The sequence below is a fragment of the Apteryx rowi genome, unplaced genomic scaffold (assembly GCF_003343035.1).
Source record: "Apteryx rowi isolate R43461 unplaced genomic scaffold, aptRow1 scaffold_816, whole genome shotgun sequence".
Taxonomy (NCBI): domain Eukaryota; kingdom Metazoa; phylum Chordata; class Aves; order Apterygiformes; family Apterygidae; genus Apteryx; species Apteryx rowi.
In genome coordinates, this window is record NW_020451112.1 from 277,028 (window position 1) to 302,051 (window position 25,024).

Consider the following 25,024-nt stretch of genomic DNA (forward strand, 5'->3'; position numbering starts at 1 on the left):
ATTAGTCCCTTGTAGTGATTAAACTGTATGATGTTTATCACTTCTTTAGAAGCCTTCCCCCTTCCCACTGAAAACAACAACAACAGAAAACCCACTCTGCAAAAATCCTTCCATTAGTTGCTTTTCTAGCTTATGAAAAATGTGGTGAATGATGATAGGAATTCAAGCTTTATTGCTTACAAATATGTAAAATATGGTTTTGTCTCCTGGGTATAACTCTAGGCATTATGTTGCTTTAACTGAGGTGTATGCACAAACAGGAGTGTTCATTCCATAAATAATTCTACATATTATAGCATAGGTCTGTGACTTCCATTGATCTTAGTGACATGGGTAGTGCAGAATGAGGAGAATCAATGTATTGTTCCTTCCATGTCATGTGCTTGCAATTCACATCATGCTAAAATCATATTTCTAATGTTGCTGCCATGTTCAAATGATGCAGTCTTCTTTTCTTATTTTCCTCATCACCAACAGGTGAATATTTCTTGTCATTCAGTATCAACTATATTCCGAGAGACAGCAGAGACAAAACTGATTTATCTGAATTCACTGCAGTATCTCTTACATGATTCTACATAGCTTCGTTAGAATTGGCCCCTGCTTAAGGAAGGTTGGACCCTGGGAGGCAGCATGTTATGAGACGATTATGTAAAATTCCTTTGATTTTCTTGTTTGAGCGTGTTAAATTTTRGTTTTTTATTGACTGGGTTTCAGTGATAGGGCCCATTTTGTGGAGGCCTCATAGAGTAACCTGAGAATCGCCTGTATTTTGAGCATGTTTCCAGTAAAGCTTTAAAAGCAAAAACAAACAAACAGAGGAACAAATCCACTGTATACAGCGAAGCCTCTAGGCTTTCAGCCCTATCATCATTCTTAGCAGGACACAATACCTGTAAAGCGTTTCAGACAGTGAATACAAAATTCGATTCAACACAGGGCATGGTGTTTTCATTTGAAATACCGGTCAAGGATATTTCGGATAAATTGCCTATCAAAAAGATGACTGAAGCACAAGTGCAAAGAATGAATGGTGTGGGCAACAAGGTACAGGCTTTTAATGGCCCGATTACAAAGCAAATCACCCCTGTTTGAGGGCATCGTTTCTTAAGGATCACCAATATAATATATTCATTCAAAAATGTTTGCGTTTAGAAGGAAGGAAAGCTGTAAAAGCTCTTTTTAATCATGGCCTTCCAGATGATCTGGACAGAATTCATAGATCCAGGCGTGGAGAGACCCTGGACTTGGAAGGGTCGATGAAGGGTCCTATGACAAACAGCCCGGTGTCATAATTGCTACACGGACTAGGAAGCAGGAGCAAAGTGACAGGAGGAGAGGCACAAGCTCCATTTGCAAATCTTTCTTTTCCTTTCTGTCCTCTCCCAGGTTTCACTCTGCCGCTGCGAGCTTGCGATCACAGATGCAGTGTGCTTGGGAAGTCACACAGGAGTCACACACACGTGTGCTCCTCAAACCTGACCTTCSCCATCTTTTTTTCCCAAGGGCCTTAGCTCAGGGTAAACACCACTTTAAAGGGACATTTTTCTCTGATTATACATTTCTTTAGAAATGTAACATTTATTTTTTGAGGTACAAACTTCAGGCAAAAGGATCTACATTACCTAATCTATTGAAAGGGACTTCGCAGGAAGTAACAGCAAGGTCCAATTTGGTGTAATCAGATAACCATCAATTTTGTTTTCCAAAAACAAATTACTATTTTTTAATAGCAAGTATGCATTGCATCTGACAGAAGAAAGAAAAGAAAATGAGGGGAAGAGATGGTAATGACATGTAATAAGAATCAGTGCAATTGACTCCTTGTTGGGCTTCTTTTAGAGTGAAGGTTTATTTTTGAGCATCCTTCTGGAAGGAGGAGGAAAATTGCAGATAACCATTACAGACAAAATGGTAGCTCAAACGGGCTGTGTTAATTCTAGGGTTTTCTAATATATGTGCTTGATTTCACAAACTTCATTTTTATAATATGTTTTTAAAGCAATTTTCTTTTCTTTTCTTTTCTTTTTTTTAAGACTTTAAAAAACCCCAAACCCAAACACACCTAATCATTCGCACCATAATAGGCTCAGGCAGGTCATCAGTGGGGTTCAGATTTCTGCATGGGCAAATCAAGTAAGTGAAACTGATGGTTGTTTTATAATATAGTGTCACACATTTTGTCTGTGTTTCATAGATCAGGGTCAGATGTCCAAGTCTGCATTTTGTAGGAGAATGTTCTCTAACTGTTACAGAAGTTTCATTTCTCCCATACCTCGCTGCTTCAGCTTCTTTGCAGACCTAATTTCAGGCTTCCTTCTGATCAAGATTAGATCACAGTCCCCATGCTGAGCTTGGGAACCTTCTCATAGTGCTTCCTCATTTTCACCAGACTACTGCTTGAATATTTCCCTCTGGTTGCTCCTCACTCCTCTGTGGTGCGTGTGGCTGCCTTTGCCCTTCTCCCCTCCTTCAGAGCCCAGGCACTGGCATCAGTAACCGCATTGAGAAAACAACGGAGACTGTTGCCTGCCTCATCTCCTCTGCTTCATATTGCAGCAGTCGTCATCTGCCAAGGAGAAGTCTTGCCTGGCCCCTTGACCTGGATGATGTTTAACCTAGATTGAATCCTCAAAGTGCACAACTGCTGAATTTTAACAAGTCTCTGTTAGGAAGAAGTGATTTGAGATCCTTGCAGGAGCAGGCTTTGGCAATAGTTAGATCTCTCATACCTTTATTACCTTGGTGAATAATATCAAATCCTGCTGTTCAATGTGGAGGTGCTAGTAATAGCCCAGGAACTGCTGTTTTGCTTTTGTTTTGTTTTTTTTTGTGTTTTTTTTTCTTTAAATTACATTATAGGTTTGAGTTTTAACCACTCAAAATAAGTGAACAGTCAAAAGTAGAATCTTAATGGAAAGCATTGCCTAGTCCTTCACATGTCACTTATAGTAATATTCTTGGGTTAATCACTGTGGGGAAAGGGAGTGTTCAAAGAAAAACAATAAAAACCTTTACCCCTCTTTACAAGGAATATCTAAAGATGGATGTAGGCCACCTCACTGAAGCACTTAAATATTCAGCATGTAGTCAACTAGTATTTCTAAAATAAGTGCTAAAATTTCCTGTCAGTCCATGGAAGGAAGGTAGTACCATAAGCAATGCATTTTGTCTTTAAATTTTGACAGCAGAGTTAGGTGGGGAGTCCTTGAAATGCACCTGCTTCTCCTTTGTTGATTATGCAGGGAATATGGGTTCGTACTTCAGGAAGACTGGGAACCTGAAGGTAGATTTTTAACTACTGACCTGTAAAACATATTCACAGTGTCTTAGAGAAAATAAGGTTCCTTTTCCATTGAAAAATAAAATGTTTGGCCAGGCTGTATAGTTTTTAGCTTTGTGGCAATGAGAAAAAAAAATTGATTCCCTGTGATCTTCCTGCTGAAGGGAGTTCTTGCCACTTGACTGAGCACGTGTATGATATCTAGTTCTCCTTGGAAGAAGTGTTTCATGGAATTCTGATCAAAAACTCAACCCTAGTTGTTCTGCTCTGATTTTTACTCCCCCCCCCCCCGAGATATTGATGTATTAACATGGTAAATGATGTGTTACCTAGCCCRTTTAATATCCACACTTGCTGGTAAATTGTGGTACTGCCATATTGTGACCCAAATGAGAATGTGGGGAATTGAACTATGCCTTCCCTCTTCCTGAATGTTTTAATTATTCAGTATAAGCAGTGAAAGAGGTAGATAATTAATTACCAGGTGAACACTGTGATCATTCAGTTTTCAGTGTAAAAACAAACAAAAAAACCCAACAACTTACTCAATGAATTTGCTTTCTCATTTTTTACCACAATCTGTGTCTAAATCTTAAAAGATGCATCATTTGTTAGTACAACAGTGAATTTAAATACTGTATCTTGATTAATTCAAAAAGGAAAAGGAAAGCACTTACACTATTTGCACTTCTAAAAAAGCCCTTTTATATGAGATTTTTCTATTACAGACCATAGTTTTCCTGGACTTCATCTGCCATGATTAGGCAAATCCAACACATTACCAGTCAGATTGGCTTGAAATACTGTTTCATGTTCATTTTTAAGATCCTTCTAATTATCTGTGGAAGACTTCATTAATTGCCTTTTTCGTATATGGTACTTTAGCTCTATACCATCGCTTATTCAGAACTTCCACAAAAGATTCAGTCTTACTTGCAATTCAAAATTAGATGCATTTTACTTGCCAGAATGAGTAATACTAGGTTTCTTTCTATTATATTTCACTTCCATTAAGATTTCTCTGAGAAAGTGGGTAGGAAAAGTCCTGCATGAATATTTATTATCTGTTAAAACTCCATGAGCCACAGCTGAATTATCCTGGCTTTGACCATGCACAGCTAAAGCTCTCATGAAAAGCAGCACTGCCAAGCATAAAATTCAGATAAGAAAGGAGCAGGAAATAAGAAGAATAAGTGGATAGTGATAGCATGCAGTATCCGGTTAAAATTATCATGGTTTCAGTCTCTGCAAGAATTTATCTGTCTCCAAAACTGTATTATTCTCAGCATGATGTAACATGGGCAGGGAGAACTAGTAACTTCCTCCCTGTGGTCCCAGCCGTGTACAAGCTGTGGAGAAGTACACAGTACAGAAAAGGTAATACAGAAGAGTAATGACTAGTAGTTGTTCTGAAAAGGTTGCTTTGTAATAGAAGATTCTGGATGTGATCCTGTGCAACGTGCTSTAGGTGACCCTGCTTGAGCAGGGGGGTTGGACTAGACGRTCTCCAGAGGTCCCTTCCAACCTCAACCATTCTGTGATTCTGTGATTTCTTTAGGAGAAAGATGATGCAGTGTCAGGCTACAGCTCTAGTTGGCTTATATAGACAACACAGATCATAGGGAAATGTTTTAGGTCTATTTTTGCTCTCATTTTAGCCTAAATCCCTTCATCTAACTTAGTTTCTTCTCCAGGAGTAGCCTCCACTCAAGTAATCATCCTATTCTTCTCATCTAGCATCCTTGTTCCAAATTTCTTCCATCTGTAAGCTTTCTGCCTTTTTTTTTTTCTCCTTCAATTGGCTCTTCTGAGCTCTACTTTCTCTTCCCACCCAGGGTTTCCCCGTTCCTTTCTCTCCTGCGTTACCACCTTGGTACGACGTTTTTGAAAACTCCTTTAACAGCAGCATTGCTCAGTGTATTCATGATGAGTTTTAGCAGTGGTTTCTTAGATGTGTCCTCATCATTACAGCAACTACTGGAAGACACTCACGGGATTATTGCACCATACCTAGCAGCAACAAGTTTCTTAGAGTTTCCTTGCAGTAGGAGTCCTAGCAGCTGTTTTGCCCTAGTGTAACGAAGGGAGTTCCCATGTGGACAATTATTATTGTAGATTTCCTACTTCCATGATGTTGTCTCTAGGTGGCAGTAAGAGAGCCAGCAGCGTTATATTGCTGTCCTGTTCTCTGGAGCACTCAGAGATGAACTCAGGAGGTTGTTTTGGGAACTTGCATTCTTAATACCCTGAGTATCGATTATAATCTGTAGGAACAGGGAGTATGTGTTTATAAGGAAGTTAATGCGAAGGAAAGGTGAAGTCTTCCCAAAACTCACAGCCCAATCACTCCGGAGTTGACTCCTACAGTATATAGCTAAAATAGTTTCTACAATCTGGGGTTTAGTGAATGTGTAGTAGTATTGTGATTCTGAATATACTTGATGCCCAAATCACTGGGCRCTGGTGTGCATCTGCAGTGCTGTATTTCGTGCTCCGCTTTGAGCTTACTTTTCTGCCATCTCATCCTTTCTCCCCAGCCAGGATGTTGCCACTTGTTTTCATCTTCTTCCAGCAGTGAGGGCTTGCACTTGGCTTTTCTCTCCAACTGGAGACACCCCCAGTGCCCCAGGAAGGTGCCGGGACAGAGTTTCTACCTGTGCAGGGTCCTTGGATCCCAGGCAGACGAGAGCTGTCAGCCACACTCAGAGTCCCACAGGCCAGGGAGATCAGAAGCTGGGAAGGAAACTGCTGCTCCCTGTAGTGTCTGTCATGGGATGAAATATTTTGGGTATAGGACCCAGCCTCCTAGTTAGAATAGAGGAGGCTCCTTCTATTCCCGCTCCACTCATTCATCATGTAGGTTTTCTGATATCTAAACTTCAAACTCATGCTACAGCCTTCTCCTTTTACAGTGTCTCTCCTCACCTTGGCTGCCTATTTCCTAAAACTGGTGAGAACACAATAATCTCTGAGATTCTTATCCCTCATTGAGATTTAGCTGAACTCGGTCAGCATGCCCAAAGATTGCTGGGATACACAGATGCATTGTCCTTCCCCTCACACCAAGCACAATCATGTAAGCTTTGTTTCTACAGGAAGAGAGACTCAAAGGGCATCAGCTGACTATTATTATTAGCAGGTCAGTGAGCTAAAGCTTGCTTTAAAAAAAAAAAAAAAATCAGCCACAGATCCTCCTCAGGTAACATTCAGCATTGTCAGATAGGAGGAACTTGTTTCAATTCTTCAAAAAATGAATTAAGGAGCAATCTCCTTAATATATGGATATATTTATAAGAAAGATCTTGTTCTAGGATTGTCTGATTTATTTCTTGTCTGAACTGGCAGGTTTGATGAAAACGTATCATTCCTGTCAAAATAGTGTTTTGTTTCATATGCATTTTGCAAAAATCACTGCTCCAAAGTTGTTGATTTTTATTTAAATCCCTTTATAATCATTCATGACTGTTGACAGTGAAGCATCTACAGAATACAAAGTAATCAGCAACAGAAAGGTTTGCTGAGGAAGTTCCAGCAAATTACCTTGTGTTGTTGTGACAGAAGATGGGAGGGTCCACAGTAGGCTGTTGTGGGATTTCATTAGTTGCACATTTCAGCCAGGAAATAAGAATCAACCTGTTTAGTACTGTTTGTTTTAGTTCACTTAGCTGAACCACAACCGGCATGATTTTCTTCCTAAGTCTATTTCATGAAATAAAATAGCTGTTATACTGAATGCCTTAGAAAAGGTAATAAAAATGGCTAACTGGGACCCTGTCAAAAATGTTATTAGTTGGTTTTGAAATGATGAGAGAGAATAGCATCACAACTTTAAAAGACAAACAATTAAGATAATATCTCGTTCTAAAGGCCACATGAACTGATTCTGGAAGTCTAGAAGAGTCTGTTTTGATAATACTAACATGCTAAGCTGCATATGTACTAAATGTCTTTCATTTAATTGCTAGTTAAATATAGTAAAAGTAGGATGCCCTGGCCAAGAGCTGAGATTTGAGCAAATATACGAACACCATTTTCTGTCAGACATTCTTGACTCAAAATGTTTATAAATGACAGGCAAAGGGTGAGATAAAGGAAATGCACTTGTATCTTTTTCACATTTCACCTGGAGAAAGTTGGTAAAGGGATGTCAAGACATTTACTCATGACCACAGAGACCTTTCCTTTATTGGAAAKTGAATTCATTTATACTTCTTAATCGGAAGCCTCTTCTCTGGCTGGCTTACTTTCACAGAGCTGCAAAGTCATGTTGCTGTCCTCAAATGTGCGGTAGAAATGTTTATTAGGTTCATTCCCTTACTGACCTTCACTACTCTACACATTGATTACTGTTTTCTCCACTCCTTTTGTTACTTGGGTTCATGCTGATATAAGGAGACCAGGGTGCTGGCTGCGTGGTTGAAGCCTCTTTACCTCCTGGGCACTGGTGTGTGCACTAGGCGAGTGTTGGCAGATAGTCCTCCCTCAACATAATACTACAGAAAGTCTTATCTTGCATTATTACTGTGTTGCTGCCCAGAGGAGAAAGTTGTTCCCTATGCCCTCTTTCTCTGTAAGAATTTTTTTGCTACAATGGCATTCTTGGCAAATTTGTAGGCAGTTGCTTTAAATATAATTTGACATTTCTGTTAACACAAGCTAACATAGTTTGCCACATGAAGATGCTACTTGAATTCATCCTGTAAGTGAGCTAGTACATGTAAGACTGCTGCTGTGCTGTTTATTTTTCCCCTCGTTGTGCAACAGAAGTAGCCCGAGAGGTGCTGTCTCATAGATGAGTATTCGTTTTATTTCTGTAAGATTATTTTTTCCCCAATTATGCCCTTGTTTCATTGCATAGGATACTCTCTTGCATTCTCATTGCAACTTGCTTCCTTTTGCTATTTATGAAGAAAAAAATACATTTTTTTCATGAAACTCTTAATATGGATATGGCCTCATGCTTCATGCTTATGTTGCTCTGTGGAAATAGTATTTTTTCATGAGCAAGGCTATAATTTGTAGCTCTGGTAGACTAAAACTTGGTTATTTTTCTGGTTAAAGAGAGCTGAAATCATCTTTTGCTAGTGCTTTAATGAGGCAACATTGTGTACAGTAAACTTTGGCTTCCTAAGTATGGTGGTCTGTATGGTATAGCCATATAACAACATTCCCATACATAATTCAAAGAAAATGTGAAAATATAGGAAGTGGTACATTTTGCTTTGTCACATGTTGCTTTATTATGTGACTTAATGAAATGAATTTTCAAAAATAGTTTACATACTTAAAAATATTTCTACAAGGCACGTACAAGAGTTTTTAGAGAACTTTTTCTGTATCACCATGATTTCTGACTGTTTCACATTCTTTGACTGGCAATTAAAACCTCATTAGAAGACTTCAGACCTTCATGTCTGCATTTCCCTGTAACTTTACTATCTTCAGGTGAAAATACTTACTTGTAGATGAAGATTTTACTGAAGCAGAAGTGCTGGAAAATTCAGTCACTTTCTGTATATTGTAATGCGATATAGGTATTGTTCTTGGTGTTTCAGGGAGGATATTGAAACTTGAGAGTATTAGCATTTTTCAAATCAGAAGAAGGTATTCACGGGTAAGAAGATGCTGAACAAACACATAGCATAGTAGTCCAGAAAGGCATCTTAGTCTTAGCTGATTTTTTTTGTGACAGAGGCATCTCAAATTCTGTTTTCAGTCCCAAAGGCAATCATTCTCCCTGTTGTCACAAAGAATCTTCCTCTGTGCAGCACAATAGGGATAACAAAACTAATTTCAGTCTCAATTTAAGTTTAATTCCCAGATGAAACTTGAAATGAGGCTGTAATGAACTTGAACTCAGTTTCGATCATCTCCTGCATGCTTATACAAGTGCTGAGATACAGTATGGGTATTTTCCAGGCGTGGTTCTGTTTTGAGAGTGTTCCCCTCTCAAGCAGATTAAGAACTGAAAGTTACTGCTTTGCATGTTGTTGAAGTGAATATAGGAAGATCATTAAGAATTCAATTTTGTGTTTTAAGTTTGAATCAGATCTACATAAATACATATTCAAAGGAAGAAAACATGATCTGCATGACTAACATGATGCAATAATTCTAAGAAATAATGAGTGAATTCAAAGACTCTGATCCTATAAAACAGGATGATCAAACCATTTAAAATCCACTTGAGAAGCCAAACTTTCACAAATGTGTTTTACAATCCCAGTGCTGCAATCCAGTCAGTACAGTGGTGGTAATGGCCACTGTCTCCTCCAAATTCTTTGAATTTGGCCTTGTGTGTTTTCGAAAGTACTCATTTGTGCCACATACATTAAGTATCCTTCACCTGACATAAACCAACATAGCTCTAGCAAAGTCAAAGGAACTATGCCAACAAATACTGGCTAAAAATCTGCCATCTGTAGAAAGAGGTTTCCAGTGGGCCATTTTCTGTCCTCTCCTCCAAGCAGACATAGCAAACGCAGAAGGGAATGCAGWTCTTTATGAGGCCATGATCAATCTTTTCTGGCCAGTCTGTTCTCCACAAATGGTCCATGCAATGTGCTAAGTTGAAATGTTTCGTCTTTCCATGCATTTGGCTTTTCTAGGCACAGATGAGGTAACAAACCTTCCCAACTCTGGTATTTTGTAACATGGACTTTGCTGAGCTCCATGGTAATATATATCCAGATGGAGTAATGAGCCCACACTGAGTTAGCAAAAGTCAAATGACCTTTTCTCAGGCAGGATCAGCACCTGCTATTGTGGTGGGCTGTTTTATGCAAATGCTACCACTTTGTTGCTATTGCATTACAAAATGCATTAAGCATCCAATTTCCTTTGTAAATGAAGCAGTGTATTACCTCAATAGCTACTTTTGAAGCTGTCTGCAACTTAGAACACAGATGCTAAAACTAATGGAACTCAATGAACCTCCTCTGAATAGTAATCCTTGAACAGAGCAGTGTTTTTAGTAGTTTTTTATTATTATAAAGTTTATTAAATAAAATACATATTACAACGGAGATAAAGTCAAATGACCTTTTATGGCAAAAATAAAATTGCTATACGGTCCATTGGGTATGGAATGCCAAAAGAGAAATAAAAAATGTTTAGTCTTGTTGCAAAGCTTAATGTTCTGTGTCATGTTGTAACATAACCCAAACCAGACAATTGCTTGCTCATAAATCTTTTCTTTTTCTTTAATTCTCATTACAGAGAAAAATCAAGAGTGTCCTTTAAAAACAGTCTTTAGTCAGGTGAGCCTGAAAGTCTATGCTGTTAGCTGTCCTGTTCAACAATATTTATGGTGCTGGAAAAGATATCTGAGGCGAGTGAGGTTCAGGCTGGTAGAACGTTATAGCTCAACTCTGATGTAGTAAGACAAGAGGATGAATTGAAACATCTGATCTTATATTTGGCAGAAGTGTTTAATCCAATTAATGTTCTCTCATATATATGTAATTGAGTGCAACACAGAACTTATGAATTGCATTGTCCTTTCAAGAAGAGCTTTGAGCTGCTGAAGGAGTCTCTGGTGAATTAATGATGCTTGAGGGGAAAGATGCATTCTTGTCGTGTGCACCATTGTATTTGTGTCCTTTTTGGATAAGGATTTGGCCTGCTTTGGCCTTGTAATCCAGCCACTTTTAGCTTTATTTCATTTTCTACTCTGRTATTTGTTTCCTGTCTTAGCATTTAGCATTGTTTCCTGTCTTGCTTTTGTTTTCATTGCTTTGTGTTTTCTTTCATATCTCTGACAGATGAAGTCAGTACAGCCCATATTATTGCAAGGGGTGGTCTTACCTTCACAGGAGGGCTGTGAAGTTTAAGCTTATGATTAAAATCCTAATTTACTGTCTTGATTTAGAATGTACTTGCTTTACATCACTCTTCAGGGTTTTGTATTAGAATTATTTTGGTGGTTTATGTGGTTTTGGTTTTGAATGCATGAGTGTTGACTGAAGGAGGAGGGAACTACAAGTTGGATCAAAACCCTCTAATGGTTTACATCTATTGCTGTTGGATCACTCCAAGCAGTCTTCACAGAGCTGATATCTTCTTTGTGCCTTTTCTTGAGTACTATGTGAAGGAGGAAGTCTGTGCATGTAGAGAAAGAGTAATGGATAAGCTGAGGGAACTGGCGATGTTATGCATTTAGCAGGTGATACAGTGGTAGCCCTGTGCATGGGCTGGAGATTATAAAGCCCTGTAAAGATAGGGGAAAAAACACTGGGCGATTAGCCATTGGAGAAATCTTATCCCAAAGCCTCCTCTTGAACTCGGTGAAAACGCTCATAATCAAGCTGTTTCCATCATAAAACTTTAGGCATTTATCATTTGAATATCTAAGTTAAGTGTTTATGCTCCTCATACACACATTAGAGGGTGGTAACTGCCTAATTTAGAGGCTCTGAATCCTGCTGTGGATGTTCTGCAGACATATGGGAAGCCGATGTTGCTAAATTTGGCACCTAAAGACTTTTGATGCTTCAGGTTGGGGAAAAGACAATGTGTCAACCTTTGAAGGATTTGGAGCAGATCTTGGAAGTGTATTTTTTAATTATCCTACTGAACAACTGATGGTAAAATAATGGTAAGATGGCAAAGTTTGGAATGGGGGAGGTTTTGCTGGCATCAGCACACTAAGCTGTAGTGTTTTAAACATAAATATAGCACCAGACACCAATATATTTATCATCGTGAGGTTAGAGAAACTATGAGGTGTTATAAACAACTGGTAAAAAGTGCACTATTAAATTGCTGTTTAACCTGCAGCCACTGAAATATTCTGACTGCTTCCTTTATTTATCTGCTTATTTCCTGTGATAAAGTGCCTAGTGCATGCTTTGGTATCTTGGGGTAAAAGTTTGTTTTTGTTAGCCTCTTTGTATAGAGAGCAGTGGTCATTAATCAGTGTATTTGAAGTGCCATTATCTTAAAATACTATTTATAYGTGTTGGTGGCTAACTTTAAAATTTGACAATTCTTCCAGACACTAAGTTACTCTAGCCTAAAGAATTTGGGGAACACTGTGAAATCTGCAAATATTTAGCCATTTTAGGTATATGTGTAGAGAAGTTTTTTCAAAACACTCTTCAGTGTATAGTTAATGTTATTGTTCTGATTTTTCTACTTATGTGATTTGATGTGTTTATTTCTGAAAGAACTCATTTGTAGCTAGTATTAGTAAGTAGCCTGGTATTGTAGAAATATAAAATATGTCACTAATCATTTGACTGTATGAATGGGAGGGAGTGGAAGCTTTCTAAATAAAATATCACCTCTTTAGGGAAACAAATGTTTGGTAGATAACTTCTTCCTTGTCCTCAGGTTGTCTGTTATTTCTTTGGTTGTTAATAATTATCCTGAGCTCAAAACAGAGAACGTTATTATTGGCCAATGTAAAACTGTCATTTTTCCACTGAAATTTGTATTAGTTTAGGATGGATTATCAAGTTTTAATATTTTTACAGCATTCTACAGGTTTTTCATTACTGTGTACCTTGCCAGGGGAGAATGTCACTTACGATTTCATGCACCAAAATAGTCTGTCTGCATTGATATATGTACCTGTTTGACAAGCACAATCGCTGGCCTGCACTCACATGTCTTTAGCTTTGTTTGAGTCACATATCTGCTATCTCTACATGTTCATGCAAAGAACAAAACTGAACAAAAATAACTTAGGGCATTTCTGCTAATTGTTTGCTTTAACCATGTTGTAAGAGACTGAGAACGATGATGTTAATCTAGTTGTACAAAACAGTGCACAAGCCAACTCTACACCCTGTGTATATTAATGAGATAACAAGAGAAGCCTGTAGCTAAGCAGTGATAATTTTTAAAAATTACTTTTGCTGTTTAATTGCAGCTTTGGTGTTTTATTGATTGCATTTAAGCTGTCAGTAGCAGCACATTAATAGCACATTACGAAATTTATTTTTAACTAACTCGGGATTAAATACCAATAAAATGAGACAAGCATGATTCCAACATCCTTTGCATGTGTTAGTTGGGCTCTGGTGAGATGCTGCAAAGTTCTGGTTTAGTTTTTAGTAAAGGCTAATTGAGAGTAAAATGGTGAAAGTGGCTGTGAGCTTTTTCTAAAAGAGAGTGTTGCATACCTGTCTATATATATTTGTGTTCCTGACAGAGGATAATTTGAACAGTTTAAAAGTCTTGGTCTTTGCTGTGTTCTGACCAGTGCAGTAAATGCATGTTAAAAAGGGAAATTGTTTTGTTTCTGGAAGTCTGCAAGTGCTGTGCAACAGCCACAGAAGCATAGTATTAACCAAAATGTAAGGAAAGCAACAACCTGCTTAGGTTAGAGTAGGTGGATGCACTTTTTCACAGTTCATTGACCGTGAGTGGGTACCATAAAGGACTGTGAATGCTGACACATCTCACAGGACCCCAAAGGGCAGTATCATTCCCAGTAAGGTTAATGTGAGATATGTTACAAGATAATTGAAGGTCATTAGCATTTATTAAAAATTAAAAGGGAAGCAGAATTCCTCAAGGCCTGCCATTGTAATGGGCATTTGTGGAGATGAAGTGTTTCTAATTAACAACCTGTGTGCTATTTGGCTGGACTTTAGATTTTTCTATTTGACCACCTGGACTCTGGCTCACAGCTATTCAAGCCAAATACTTTCATGTGAAGGAGTCGCACTGTTTTTCTCAGAGTGATTAAAGAAAACTCACTTAGGACATCACGGTCTTCAGCTATCATGATGACCAAGTACACAAACATGACTAGAAACATAAACAGTGCCAGGAATAATGCATCTCAGACTTGGCTGGTTAGGGAACTGTATTCCTGTAAAAGCAGTATAAAAGAGGAGATGGTGGAATTGCTTCCAGCACGATCTCATGCAGTGTTATGTTTCAGGGACACTGAAGATATTTCAAAAGACTTCCCCCCCCCCCCGGAAAATTGGTGTAGTGTTTATGTAAAGTGGGAGCACCATGAGATGGTATTTTATTGGAATATTTCTTAAACTGTTTTCCTTCTAGCATACAAAATAACCAGCATACATGACCAGGGAGAAAAACACAGTCAGARATAACTATCCATGTCAGTAAAGGAAGATTTATACCCTCCTGCTAGCTTCCTTGTGCCCTCCTGGGGAAGAAGGGAAGCTCAAATAATGCTGCTAGCTTGCTGCTTCTTCAGGAGAAAATAATGATAGATTATAGATGGGTAGGTTTTTCACAAAATGTTGGGTCTTTTCAATTATATGTTACATGGTTTGGAATTTTCTTAATAAATCCCCCCTCTTTTCCCCAATTGTATGTATGTACAGTAGTGTACATTCTGCTTATTTGTAAATGATGGCAGTGACCAAAGTTGAGTGGAAAGCCCCACTGCTGTACCGTGTTGCAGTTCCACATGCAACTTGCTGTGGACACGCTTGGGGAAATTCATTACTTTACATATCTCCACTCCTGAGAGTCTGAAGTTGCAGGAGATGCCAGATTTCTGGGGGGTTTTTTCTAGGCTGAAGTTCCCAAGGCATTGTAGTGAATAACCCTGGTGAGAGTGTCACCTCTTTCTACTGATTCTGTGTTTTACAGAATAAAATCTGGGATACAGAGGGGGGAAACCCCCCCCCCCACAGATTTTAAAAAAAGTATTTGATGGTTCAATCCTGGTAAAGTAGTAAATTAACGGTTTTTTTCTCATCTGCCCGTGACTTAGCTCATCATTAAGTGATACTGCCAGTGTAATGAACTCTTCTTGTTCTGTTCAGGGAGTCCTGCACATAGTTCACAGAGTGTATCCTGAGAGCTGCATCTTTCACCTTTGGCAAACGAAATTACTACAACTGTACTGAACCAAACCCTGTCCTTGATTTCAGTGTAGCAGTAGGGAAAACGTGGCATTATTATAAAGAGGAAGATATTTGCCCCTGAATTATGTTTTGTCTGTTTATTCGTTTCTGCTAGCAAAGGTTTAGGGAAATGGAAGGTAAATATACTCCTTATTGAATTTTTTTTGTCCGCAGTTACCAGAAATTTTCAAAAGGTCGTTTATTTCAGGAAATCGTAGAAGCAAAATTGTGTGCATTTTCATCTCTTCACTCTCCCCATCAGAACAGTGCTATTTTTACTTAAAAAGTGATGGTCTATGCTGGTAGTAACTTTTTGAAATAACACGATGAAGGGAGCCAGAAGAGTCTGTTTCAAATTTACTGAGAAACCTGCAGCATTACTCATCATAAAATGTTCCTTGCAAATGTGAGTAGTGACAACAGACAAAGAAAAAATGCTTGTAAAATATACAAATACACTGATTAAAGTTCAAATCTTTTAAACTTCCTGATTGCTACTTGGAGGGAAAAAATAATTCCTTCTGAGGGTAGACTCCAGAAACATTTGCAGTCTTCTAAACAGAAACAGAATAGAAACAGCTAAATAGAAAACAGGTACATAACTCTCTTAATTTCCCATACAGAGGCTTTGTTCTTCAAAGTTTCTACCTRTTATCAGAAAGGACAATGAACACTTTTGGCTCACAAGAATCTCAGCTCAGCCCTGTTGTGTGATCTGAAGAAAGGGGATGTAGAAGTAGTGCGTTTTGTGTTTAAAGAGGGTGTTGCTTGAGTTTTACAAATCTCTCTTGGTTGTGACTAAAGTTAACCTGCTAAAGAAAGGAGAAGGTGGTTTATTGATAGGACTGTTGGGGTGGCATCTCCAGATAACTACAGTGTGCATCTCAGCCTATATACACTTTTGGGTAGGGGGTTTTGGTTAATAGTCTAGGTAGGAGAGCTTTCTTTGCTGTATTTAGTGTTGCTGGTAGCAGAACTAATGCACCCATTGAAGTCAGGTTTAAATGTATTTTTCTGATTAAGAAAGCTACATGTGCACTAACTCCACTTGCATAAACACTCCCACATACTGTGTGTAGTACCAGTGCTCACAGGATGGCTGAGATCCAAACAGATCAGATCTTAAACTGTTAATGTGTTTATAAAAAACAGTATCAGTATGTTGGCTGGAAGCAATTAACAAACTGGCTTTATTTACTTCTTGAGATGGAAAAGTAGTTTTCAGATGTTTGCTATGACTCACTCATTTGGTTAATCCCATGAAGAGTTTATGTGGATTAGTTTCATTAATCAGAAGCAGTCCCGTTTTGCCTTTTGTATAGCTTGAACTGCAGCTGCAGATATACACCGTTAACATTCAGATTTATATCCATTGCTGTTTATTAACCTCTTCGCTTGAAAGGACCTAAACTACAAATGCAACAGGTTCTCAACTGACCCTTGGTTTATAGTAGCAGTTTTCTCTGTCCTTAATTTTGTCATCCTTCCCATGGGTCTGAGATTTGAACATCTAGAAATTAATGTCAGATTTTAAGAACCATTTTTCATGCTTGGCTGTTTAGTTGTACAGCAAGCCTTTTTCACCCCTTAAATCAACTTTGACACTATTTTTCACCATGTGGAAGAAAAAAAAAGGCTGAAAAATCTTTGCCAGCAGCAAGGAGATGATTTGTGAAGGTTTTTCTTCACAGTCAACCAAAAGTATTTAAGACTCAATTAGACATATGAGAGAGAGAATTTATCATGGGTTTATGTTTCAGTGTGCTATATGAACTAAATGTATAATCACATCCTTGGTAAAACTCCATTGCTATGAGAGAAACATATCAGAAGAAGTGTGACTCATTAGGCAACAATACTAGTGACATAACCTTATGCAAGGAAAACGTTTTGTATGTTCAGAACTTACTTGAAGGATGTACTCATCCTCATTTCACACATTGTCAGGTAACTAAGAAGCCTGCAACTTGCTGGGTTTCTGCACGGACACAGATCACATTTGCTTTAAAATTGGTTGCACATTGGATTGAATTTCAAAATTTGTAAGATAAGTTTGTCAGGAAAGTTTTTGCAATTTTGTCCTGAGAGTTTTGCTTATATGTAATATATGTATCCTAATACTTCATAAAAGATGCACAATCTGGAAGGATTATTAGAATCATATTTTTGGTTCAAAAGAGAAACCTTTGTAGAATTAATGTGTAATATTGCATAGCAGTGTTGGTGAATAGTAGGATGAAACAGCCAATCCTGTGCTTGGAGTATAACAGAGGTGAAAACCATATTTCCAAAATTGTTCAACTGTCCTGCCTGGTAAAGAAGAATCATTCCGACACATTGTTCATGTTTTGGTGCTGAACTAGTCTCTTACATAGTTACCTGAATCACTTTGCAGGACTGTGAGGCTCTGCCCATGCTTCCACTAGGGAAAGTTTTGAGGCCCTGGCCTCAGCCATTTTTCGCAGTGAAATTCTTAAATGGTTCCTGGCAGAGCTGTGGCCTATGCAGACTTGCACCCCCCCAGGCTCTGCCAGGGCAGTCGGGAGTTGGCGCGACTGAGGGACCTTTCCCACGAGGTGGCCTCCTCCAGTGGGCAACATCTTTTGGTGGCTAAGAGGCTGCAGTGACGTGCTGTGAACTTGGGTTTGCCTTCTAGCTTCAGTGCCAGGGACCTGCTGTGGGCAGGGCTGAACTGCTAGGGTAGATGTCTTAAAGGTCGCAGTGAGTTAAAGAGCATTGCAATTCTTGACTGGAATGTTTTGTTGTTACTGTATAAATTTTGTGAATGTTACTATTCTGCTGTACAGTCACTTTAAAGTCAGGGGAAAAAAAGGCTCTTGTAGGTGTCTTGTATCAGAGAGACACAGTCAAATATTAATTCTTCTTAAGGCAGCAATGATTTCTGTAGCACTAGGATTTACACTGATGGAGTTTTATATTTTGAAATAACATGTTTTGTGTATATTGCATATAAAACTTGAAGCTGCTCTTTCATCTCTTTACACAGTTTATGGTATGTTAAAGTTAACATGGATAAACCGTGGGGTTTTTGTTCTTTGGTGAGCCAACAGTTTTGGGGCACATTCAGTCAAACTGGAAATTTTTCTATTTTTCAGGTCTGTCTGAATTGTTGTCTAAACAAACTGAAGTTTACCTTAGTGTTTGTTTTTAATGTAGGGCAATATTGAAACAAATTCCATATGTTAAGCAGTCAAAATATTTCTCTCAGAACTTCCCTCTTCATTGGCTAAAACTCTCTGTCAGGTACAACCTGATGTCACAACTAGATCTCAGTTCTACAGTACTGTATTTTCAGGAAATCTGTCATATGCCAAATGTTGAGCTCTATCTATACTCTCTAATTTATGTTAAATAACCGAATACTTGGGTATTATTTTTATTATTAAACTGTGATTATGTGAACAAAGAAATGGTGCTCTTATGTATCATCACATGCTAGTAAACTATAGAGGARTACATGCTTTTTTTTTTTAATATATGGGTATTTTCCTAAATTTTATATTAGAATTAATTTAATTCTATTCTATTTAATTTCTATTTAATTCTATTAATCAATTAATTTAATTCTTTAAGATGAAGAACTCTTAGCAATCACTGCTATTTAAAGAAATGTCTTTGCAGCTATTGCTGGAAGGGATTAAAAGAGAAGCATCTAATTTTTGCCATTTTTCTTTGTCAGCACTGGAGTTTGACAAGAAAAGGACCAGAAACTCCTTTCTTGAGTTCTGTTTGCAAAAAAGAAAATTTCCAGAAAGTATCCATGCTGTAAGACATGAATTCAGAATGAAGCCACTGCTAGCACTGGGAATTCTTGTGTTGACTGAAAGCTGCCTATCCATTCTGCTTGCAACATTGCATTAGCACAACTTAGCCTTTCCAGTGTCATTAATAGGTGTAACTCAACTGGAGCTGAAAAAGTCTTACCATGAGTTGCATACATCCCCCAAGCATTAAAATACGTCTCCTCCAAAAACACTGCACAGGGAAGGCTGAGCAGTGTGACTGGTAATCAAAAGCCAGAGTGTGCCCTCATGCGTATGCTTGACTTCGTAAGGACTCTTGAGACAGTTCTTTTTTCCCCCACACCATTTTCATTGTCCTTGCTTCAGTGCTTAGAGTTTTAAACAATTCATCATCTGAATTATAAGGCAACAGAAAATACCTGCTGTTTTGCTTTGTCTCGTTTGACAGGCATGCAACATTATCCCAATAGGAGTTTAAGATGATAAAACACCAAGTGAATTAGAAGGCAGACTGAAATGATTATATCATCATTAAACTTACTGCAGTCTTGGCTGATAGGACATATCTGTGCTATGCTGTAAGCCTCAAATAAAATGAATAAAATATAGTAATACAGGTTAGAGAGGTATTAATGACCCCAGATGTTACAGATCTACAAGCTTTCACCTTTTCCTCTTAAAACTGTGTGTATGCACAAAATACAAATTTGCTAGATTTTTTGGGAGCCTTCCTCCTTCCCTCTTGGTGTGAGTTCAGAGCTCTGAGTGAGTATGGTTTGTGACCAAGTGAACATCAAAAGCTATAGCTTTATCTTCACACCRTAATAGGATCAGATACCACTCTGTTCTGACTGTGCTGAGTGTCAGACTGGAAGCTAAATAAATCCAACTGACATGCCACCAACTGGATGCATGCTGTTTGATGCAGTAAAACTTCCACCAGGTTTGATATGAGCCAGGGGGAATAATGTTCCAAACTGTCATGTTACAGACAGCTGAGTTTAGGTCCTCACTTTAACTAGCTACACTAGCCACTACAGAAAACACTGTGAAGTTTGTTAGAAGGCTCTGTCACTGCAGTGCATTGGAACGTATTTGTAGAGTGAGTTTAGCAAAGCATCTGACAATGGTGAAATATTCTTCTTAAATTAAAAGCACATTTAAGTATTTCACTCAGTCTTGTTCTTAGGTAGCTAGTAATGAAGTTGGATCCTCTTGTCCATTTTGGAGATGTCTCATTGAATCATGCACAGAATGATGTGACTAATTTGTGGAACAGAAGTCCCCATGCATCAGTTGTTGAGTGGTTTTCCCGAAGGGAGAGAGGACTTCTTATGTCGAAAAACACTGATCCTTCTTTTCAGCATATCAAAGAACAAATGTACTGTGGGCTTTTCTATTTAAAAAAATAACAGAACCAAATGGCTTTTATCTGTATTCCCATCATCACAGCTACATAAATCTCACTGATGCTAATGGGWCTTGTAGAAACATAGATAAGAAACTAACACTGTCAATGAGATACGGAGCAAAACATAGAGCAGGGCACCCTACAGAAGTAGAAGGGTTGTGCCTCTGTAGGGGGAACATGCAAGCGTGTAACTCAGCCTGCTTAGAATAAATTAATAGCATGCAAAACTAAGCTGACAGGCTGCATGAAAGCCCTTCATAATGAAGTACCTAATCAGTACTTTATAGTGAGGAAAGCGTATGCAATAGCTGTGCAAACTTACTGAACAGTGAACTTCTGTCACTGCCTAGATGGACCCTTTCAGAGAAAAGAGTTCAGTCTGTGTCCACTCTGCCGTAAGCGCGCATAGGAAGTTTGTGATAAAGACATCCAGGAAGAACTGTCCAAATGCAGCTAAGCTGACAATGTGGAAAGTGGCTAGAAATTAAGATATGGGACTATGTGGGCTGAGCTAGAGCTGTCAGTTGTGGGCATAAAGAGGATAAGCTGAAACCAACAGGCTCACCCAGAAGAGTAGAAAAGGGTAAGCAGACAGTAGAAAAATGTCAGATGCAGACTTGTGAGATTCCTGTAGAGATTAAGAAGGGAAAGGAAAAATTGCAAGCTGCATACTTTTAAAAGTATGTAGAAATACATGATAAAGTAAAAAAAAATAATAAAGAAAAGGGGATTGAATCCTCACAACTGTTCACAAATGACAAAATTGTGAGCAGAAGAGCAAGGAACTTTGAGGAGACAAGGGTGTTAACGGGAGTGGTCTAATATAGAACACAATTATGTATTTCAGTGCAAGTCACACTATTGACAATTAGCATGGCAGATACAGTCAGCTTCATTTCTTGATAGTTTCTGAGAGGATTTTGTCTAAGATAGTGTTTGAATTCTGCGTACATTTGAAAACTGTAGACCAAGAGCAGCAGGCCATTAATTGCAGTGATCTAGATGTCACTCAAGTATTAGGGGTTTTTTTCATTTTTATTTTAGTATTTAAAATAGCATGGAGGGTTGTCTTTATTTTTTATGGATTGAATGTTCAAAGCAAAGAACAACTGATGAACTTATTTTGAAAGGCTTTTTTTTAAAGGAAAATTGTGCGAGGAATGGTTTTGATCAACTCCTTTCATAGGATTCCATTTGTAAATGCAATTCTTGCACCTCGCTTGATATCCTAGCTCAAGAGATTCAACATTGCCTTTTAACATTCAAGTCAGAAAGGCAGACTGTCTATAAGATGAAGTGACTGCTGCTGTCTTCAACAGTGATATTAGAACTGTACTGTTCTCATTTTACTTAGGGCTGTGCGATGTTACCTTTACTGTCTTACAATCTCTTTATGGTCTTCCAGTATTTTCTTTCTTGACAGACAACATACTTGGGACCCATGTATCTGAAAAACCACTGTGTTGTAATCTATCTGGATAGTCTTAAATTCACACAAAAAAATGATGTTATCTTTGAATCCCAGAATATTTGTGGCTCATAGAAAAATAGAAGATTAAGTGTCATTACTGCCCAAAGGAACTCCATAAACAGGAATCCTGAGCATGTACAAATAAATGTAACTTTAGAGAGATGGAAAAGGTATAGCTGAAGTATGCATAATCCTACTTGTATAGAAGCCATCAGGGCTACAACAGAAAAGATTGGCAGTGATTTGAAGCTATCCCTGCTGCTCTGGTACGTTGGCTGCACAACTTAAAGTGATTCAGAAGAACTTCACTGTAAGCAGATTAGCTCCTGAGTCGACTGAGCAAGGTACAAGGTAATTTTCTTTCAGTAATGTAGATGTGAACCTTTAAACAGAAAGAACTGCTATTGACTTCAAAGCTGAGTCACCAGCACTAATGAATTTTCAAATAAGTCATTTTTAGGTCAATTTACCAACATTTTAAAATTATTGTAGAATAGTTGCAATTCTTTCCAAAAGAGCATGTGCCCTTTCTACTTCTGCCTATCTATTTCTTGACAGACAGTGAAGCAGGACTGAAAAACCTGTGAACACCATGGAGACACTGTTTTGCCAATGCCACATTGTGCCACATTTGTGATCTTTTTTGTTTCCTTAACTATTTGTTTACCTCCTTATTTCATTTCTGGTCWGTGTGTGTGTTTGTTTCAGTGATAGTATAGCTCATCTCATAACTTATATTTTTAATGTAAAGTTGTGAATACTTCTTCAAGGAACTTAGCAGGATTTAAAAAGCATTAGTCATTGTGCTTCCCACGCAAATTGTAAAATAGATTAAATACATGGAAGTACTTAGCCTAAGTCCTTTGTATCAGAATGGCTGTATTTGGTTTCTCTTTGTTGTCAGAATACCTACATGTTGGCTTTCTTTGCTGTTTAAATGCTGTTCTGTTTGTTCCTAACTTCCCCTGTTTAACAGCAGACAAACCCAGGGAGCACTGAATGAATCGGATGATCCCGAAACAGGCTGTCTAACTGATAACAAGCCAACTTCTCGACACTTCTATCCTGTCGCCTTGCTGCTTGTCAGCTCACACTTGCTGGTTGTGTGGCTTATTTTAAGTCTTGCTTTGCTATTAGCCAAATATCAATAAACTGCACTTGTGTTCCTTTCTTTTCTACAAACAGTAACAAACTAACTTTAGAAAAAGGAATTATGCTGTAATATTTCTACATTTTCAGACCCCAAGGATTCACCTTTAAGATACAAATGTCTGAAATGTACAATGTTTTCACTACTTTTTTCTGAACTCTAAGAAGTATACTATGCATTGAGTGAATTGATTTGCTCTTTCTGTTCATGGTAAACCTTTCCCACTGTAATAAGCTCAAAGAAAGCCCACTTAAAATGCTGTCACTGTATATAAGATGATGTGGAATCCTGAATGCTTGAACCCCTTTTTCCAGAGTAATAATTAGTCTGATAAAATAAAAAAATTAAAAATGAATTTGCACAATACAAACTAACCCCAGCCAAATATTACAGGGCGGTGGTTTGTGAGACTTACTTTCTTTGTGTTAATTTCCTTGTTGTTATTAGCTGATGGGATCTTTTTTGTTTGACAAATAGGTTATTACTTTGTTACATCTAACCCTTTTTTGTCAAGTGACTAAATGGAATAGAGTAAGTTCTGTTTTGTAATTAAATTAACCTGTTTGTTATTGTTGCTTTAGTTGCTTTTGCTTTCAAGACACTTTTATATTCTTTTTAACAAAGTCCTGTTTATGTCTTGATGCACCACTTTGGCACTTGTGACTTTTGTACTGTATGTGAACAAGCATCTTTCCTTTATAAAGCAGAGAGTTGGATTGGGCTATTTGAAAAGCCATTTCTCTTTTTTCATTGCAAAGCTGAACATACGGGAAATGAAACAGAGATGAAACTTTCCTTCACGAATCTATAGGGCCAGACTTAATAAAATGCCTTATTCCTAGAAAACTCATTTTTAGGGCAACAGGTACTCTCACATATATAGTAAGCAATTTGAAAAATATGAGAATGTTTAAAAGGCAAATATATTTCTGGAATCAGAATCAAAGTATCATTAAATTTTTTTTTTTACTAAGCTTTAAAGCTTAAGGGCAAATATATTATGGAAAAAAAATCTTATCACCTATTTCTGAGGGCAATAACTGTATTGGGCCTGGCCTTGGATTTAATTTTGTAAGATGTATCATCACTTGTGGAAAACAAAAATGTAGAGTTGAATCTTTGTTATTTTTACTTCAACTGTTGCTGAAACTCTGCAATGAACCAATAAAACATATTTATTTATTCTGTGTTTCATGAAGTTGTACTTTTTCCCCCTTTCACTAGAGAAGGATGCCGCATAGAGAATGTACTGAAGAATGTCAAATGCAGAAAGTATGCATTCAACATGATACAGCTGATGGCTTTCCCAAAGTACTACAGACCTCCAGAAGGGACATATGGAAAAGCTGACACCTAAGTTTAAAAAAATGTAATCAGGAACATACATCTATGCTAATTAGTGAATATAAAAATTGCTGTTTATGAGTTATTAATTGGCAATGTGTAACAGTCGATGTTATCTTTATCAGGTTTTATCATTTTAAAATAAGTACAGCTAGTCATTATGAAATAAAACATCATGAAAAAGTAGTGGACTGAATGTTCTCAAAAACAAATATATTCAGCTTTTCTGCACAAAGTTGAAACTTAGTATGGCCCATTAGCCAGCTGGCAAAACTTTTTGAGTAGTTTGATAGAAGATCAAAAAGGGAAATGTGGATTGCTATAGGAATTGATGTTAGCAATTTAGAAGGTGGCATTTTGACTCTGAACCAAAATCTGAGATTTAAGGGTTCTCTTCCTGCTGCAAATAGTGTTTTCGGGGAAAAAAAACATAAAGCCTAGGTTTTGATCAAATCCTGCATAAAACTGTTTATGAAAGATGCTAATCTTAATCCCTGGGCTGAATATAAATTTGGTAATTACATTTTGCTTCTTTAGATAAGCATGGTAATTACATAATATATTTTTAATATRTTTTTAATAATTACAGCATGTAATTTCATTCCGGTTCCTTGCAGTTCATTTGGATGTATTATTCTTGGCTTTCTGAACCATAGCCAAATACCACCTGTTTCACTTGCACATAAATCACATTGAAATCAAGATTAATTCTTCGGGTAAGGTGACCTGAATTTGACCTGTCATGTTGCTGTTTACTGTAAACC

At 37.7% G+C, this 25,024-nt stretch overlaps 1 protein-coding gene across 1 annotated transcript in view; it reads left to right on the forward strand.

The window, feature by feature from the left end:
• The window catches only part of INPP4B (inositol polyphosphate-4-phosphatase type II B), a 284,394-nt gene extending 259,610 nt beyond the window's left edge, over positions 1 to 24,784 (forward strand). Inside the window, exon 25 of the mRNA XM_026089466.1 lies at positions 24,141 to 24,784. Within this exon, the coding sequence (XP_025945251.1) occupies positions 24,141 to 24,273 (133 nt within the window). The 3' untranslated portion in view covers positions 24,274 to 24,784. The remainder of the gene's footprint in view (positions 1 to 24,140) is intronic.
• Positions 24,785 to 25,024: the final 240 nt, after the last annotated feature.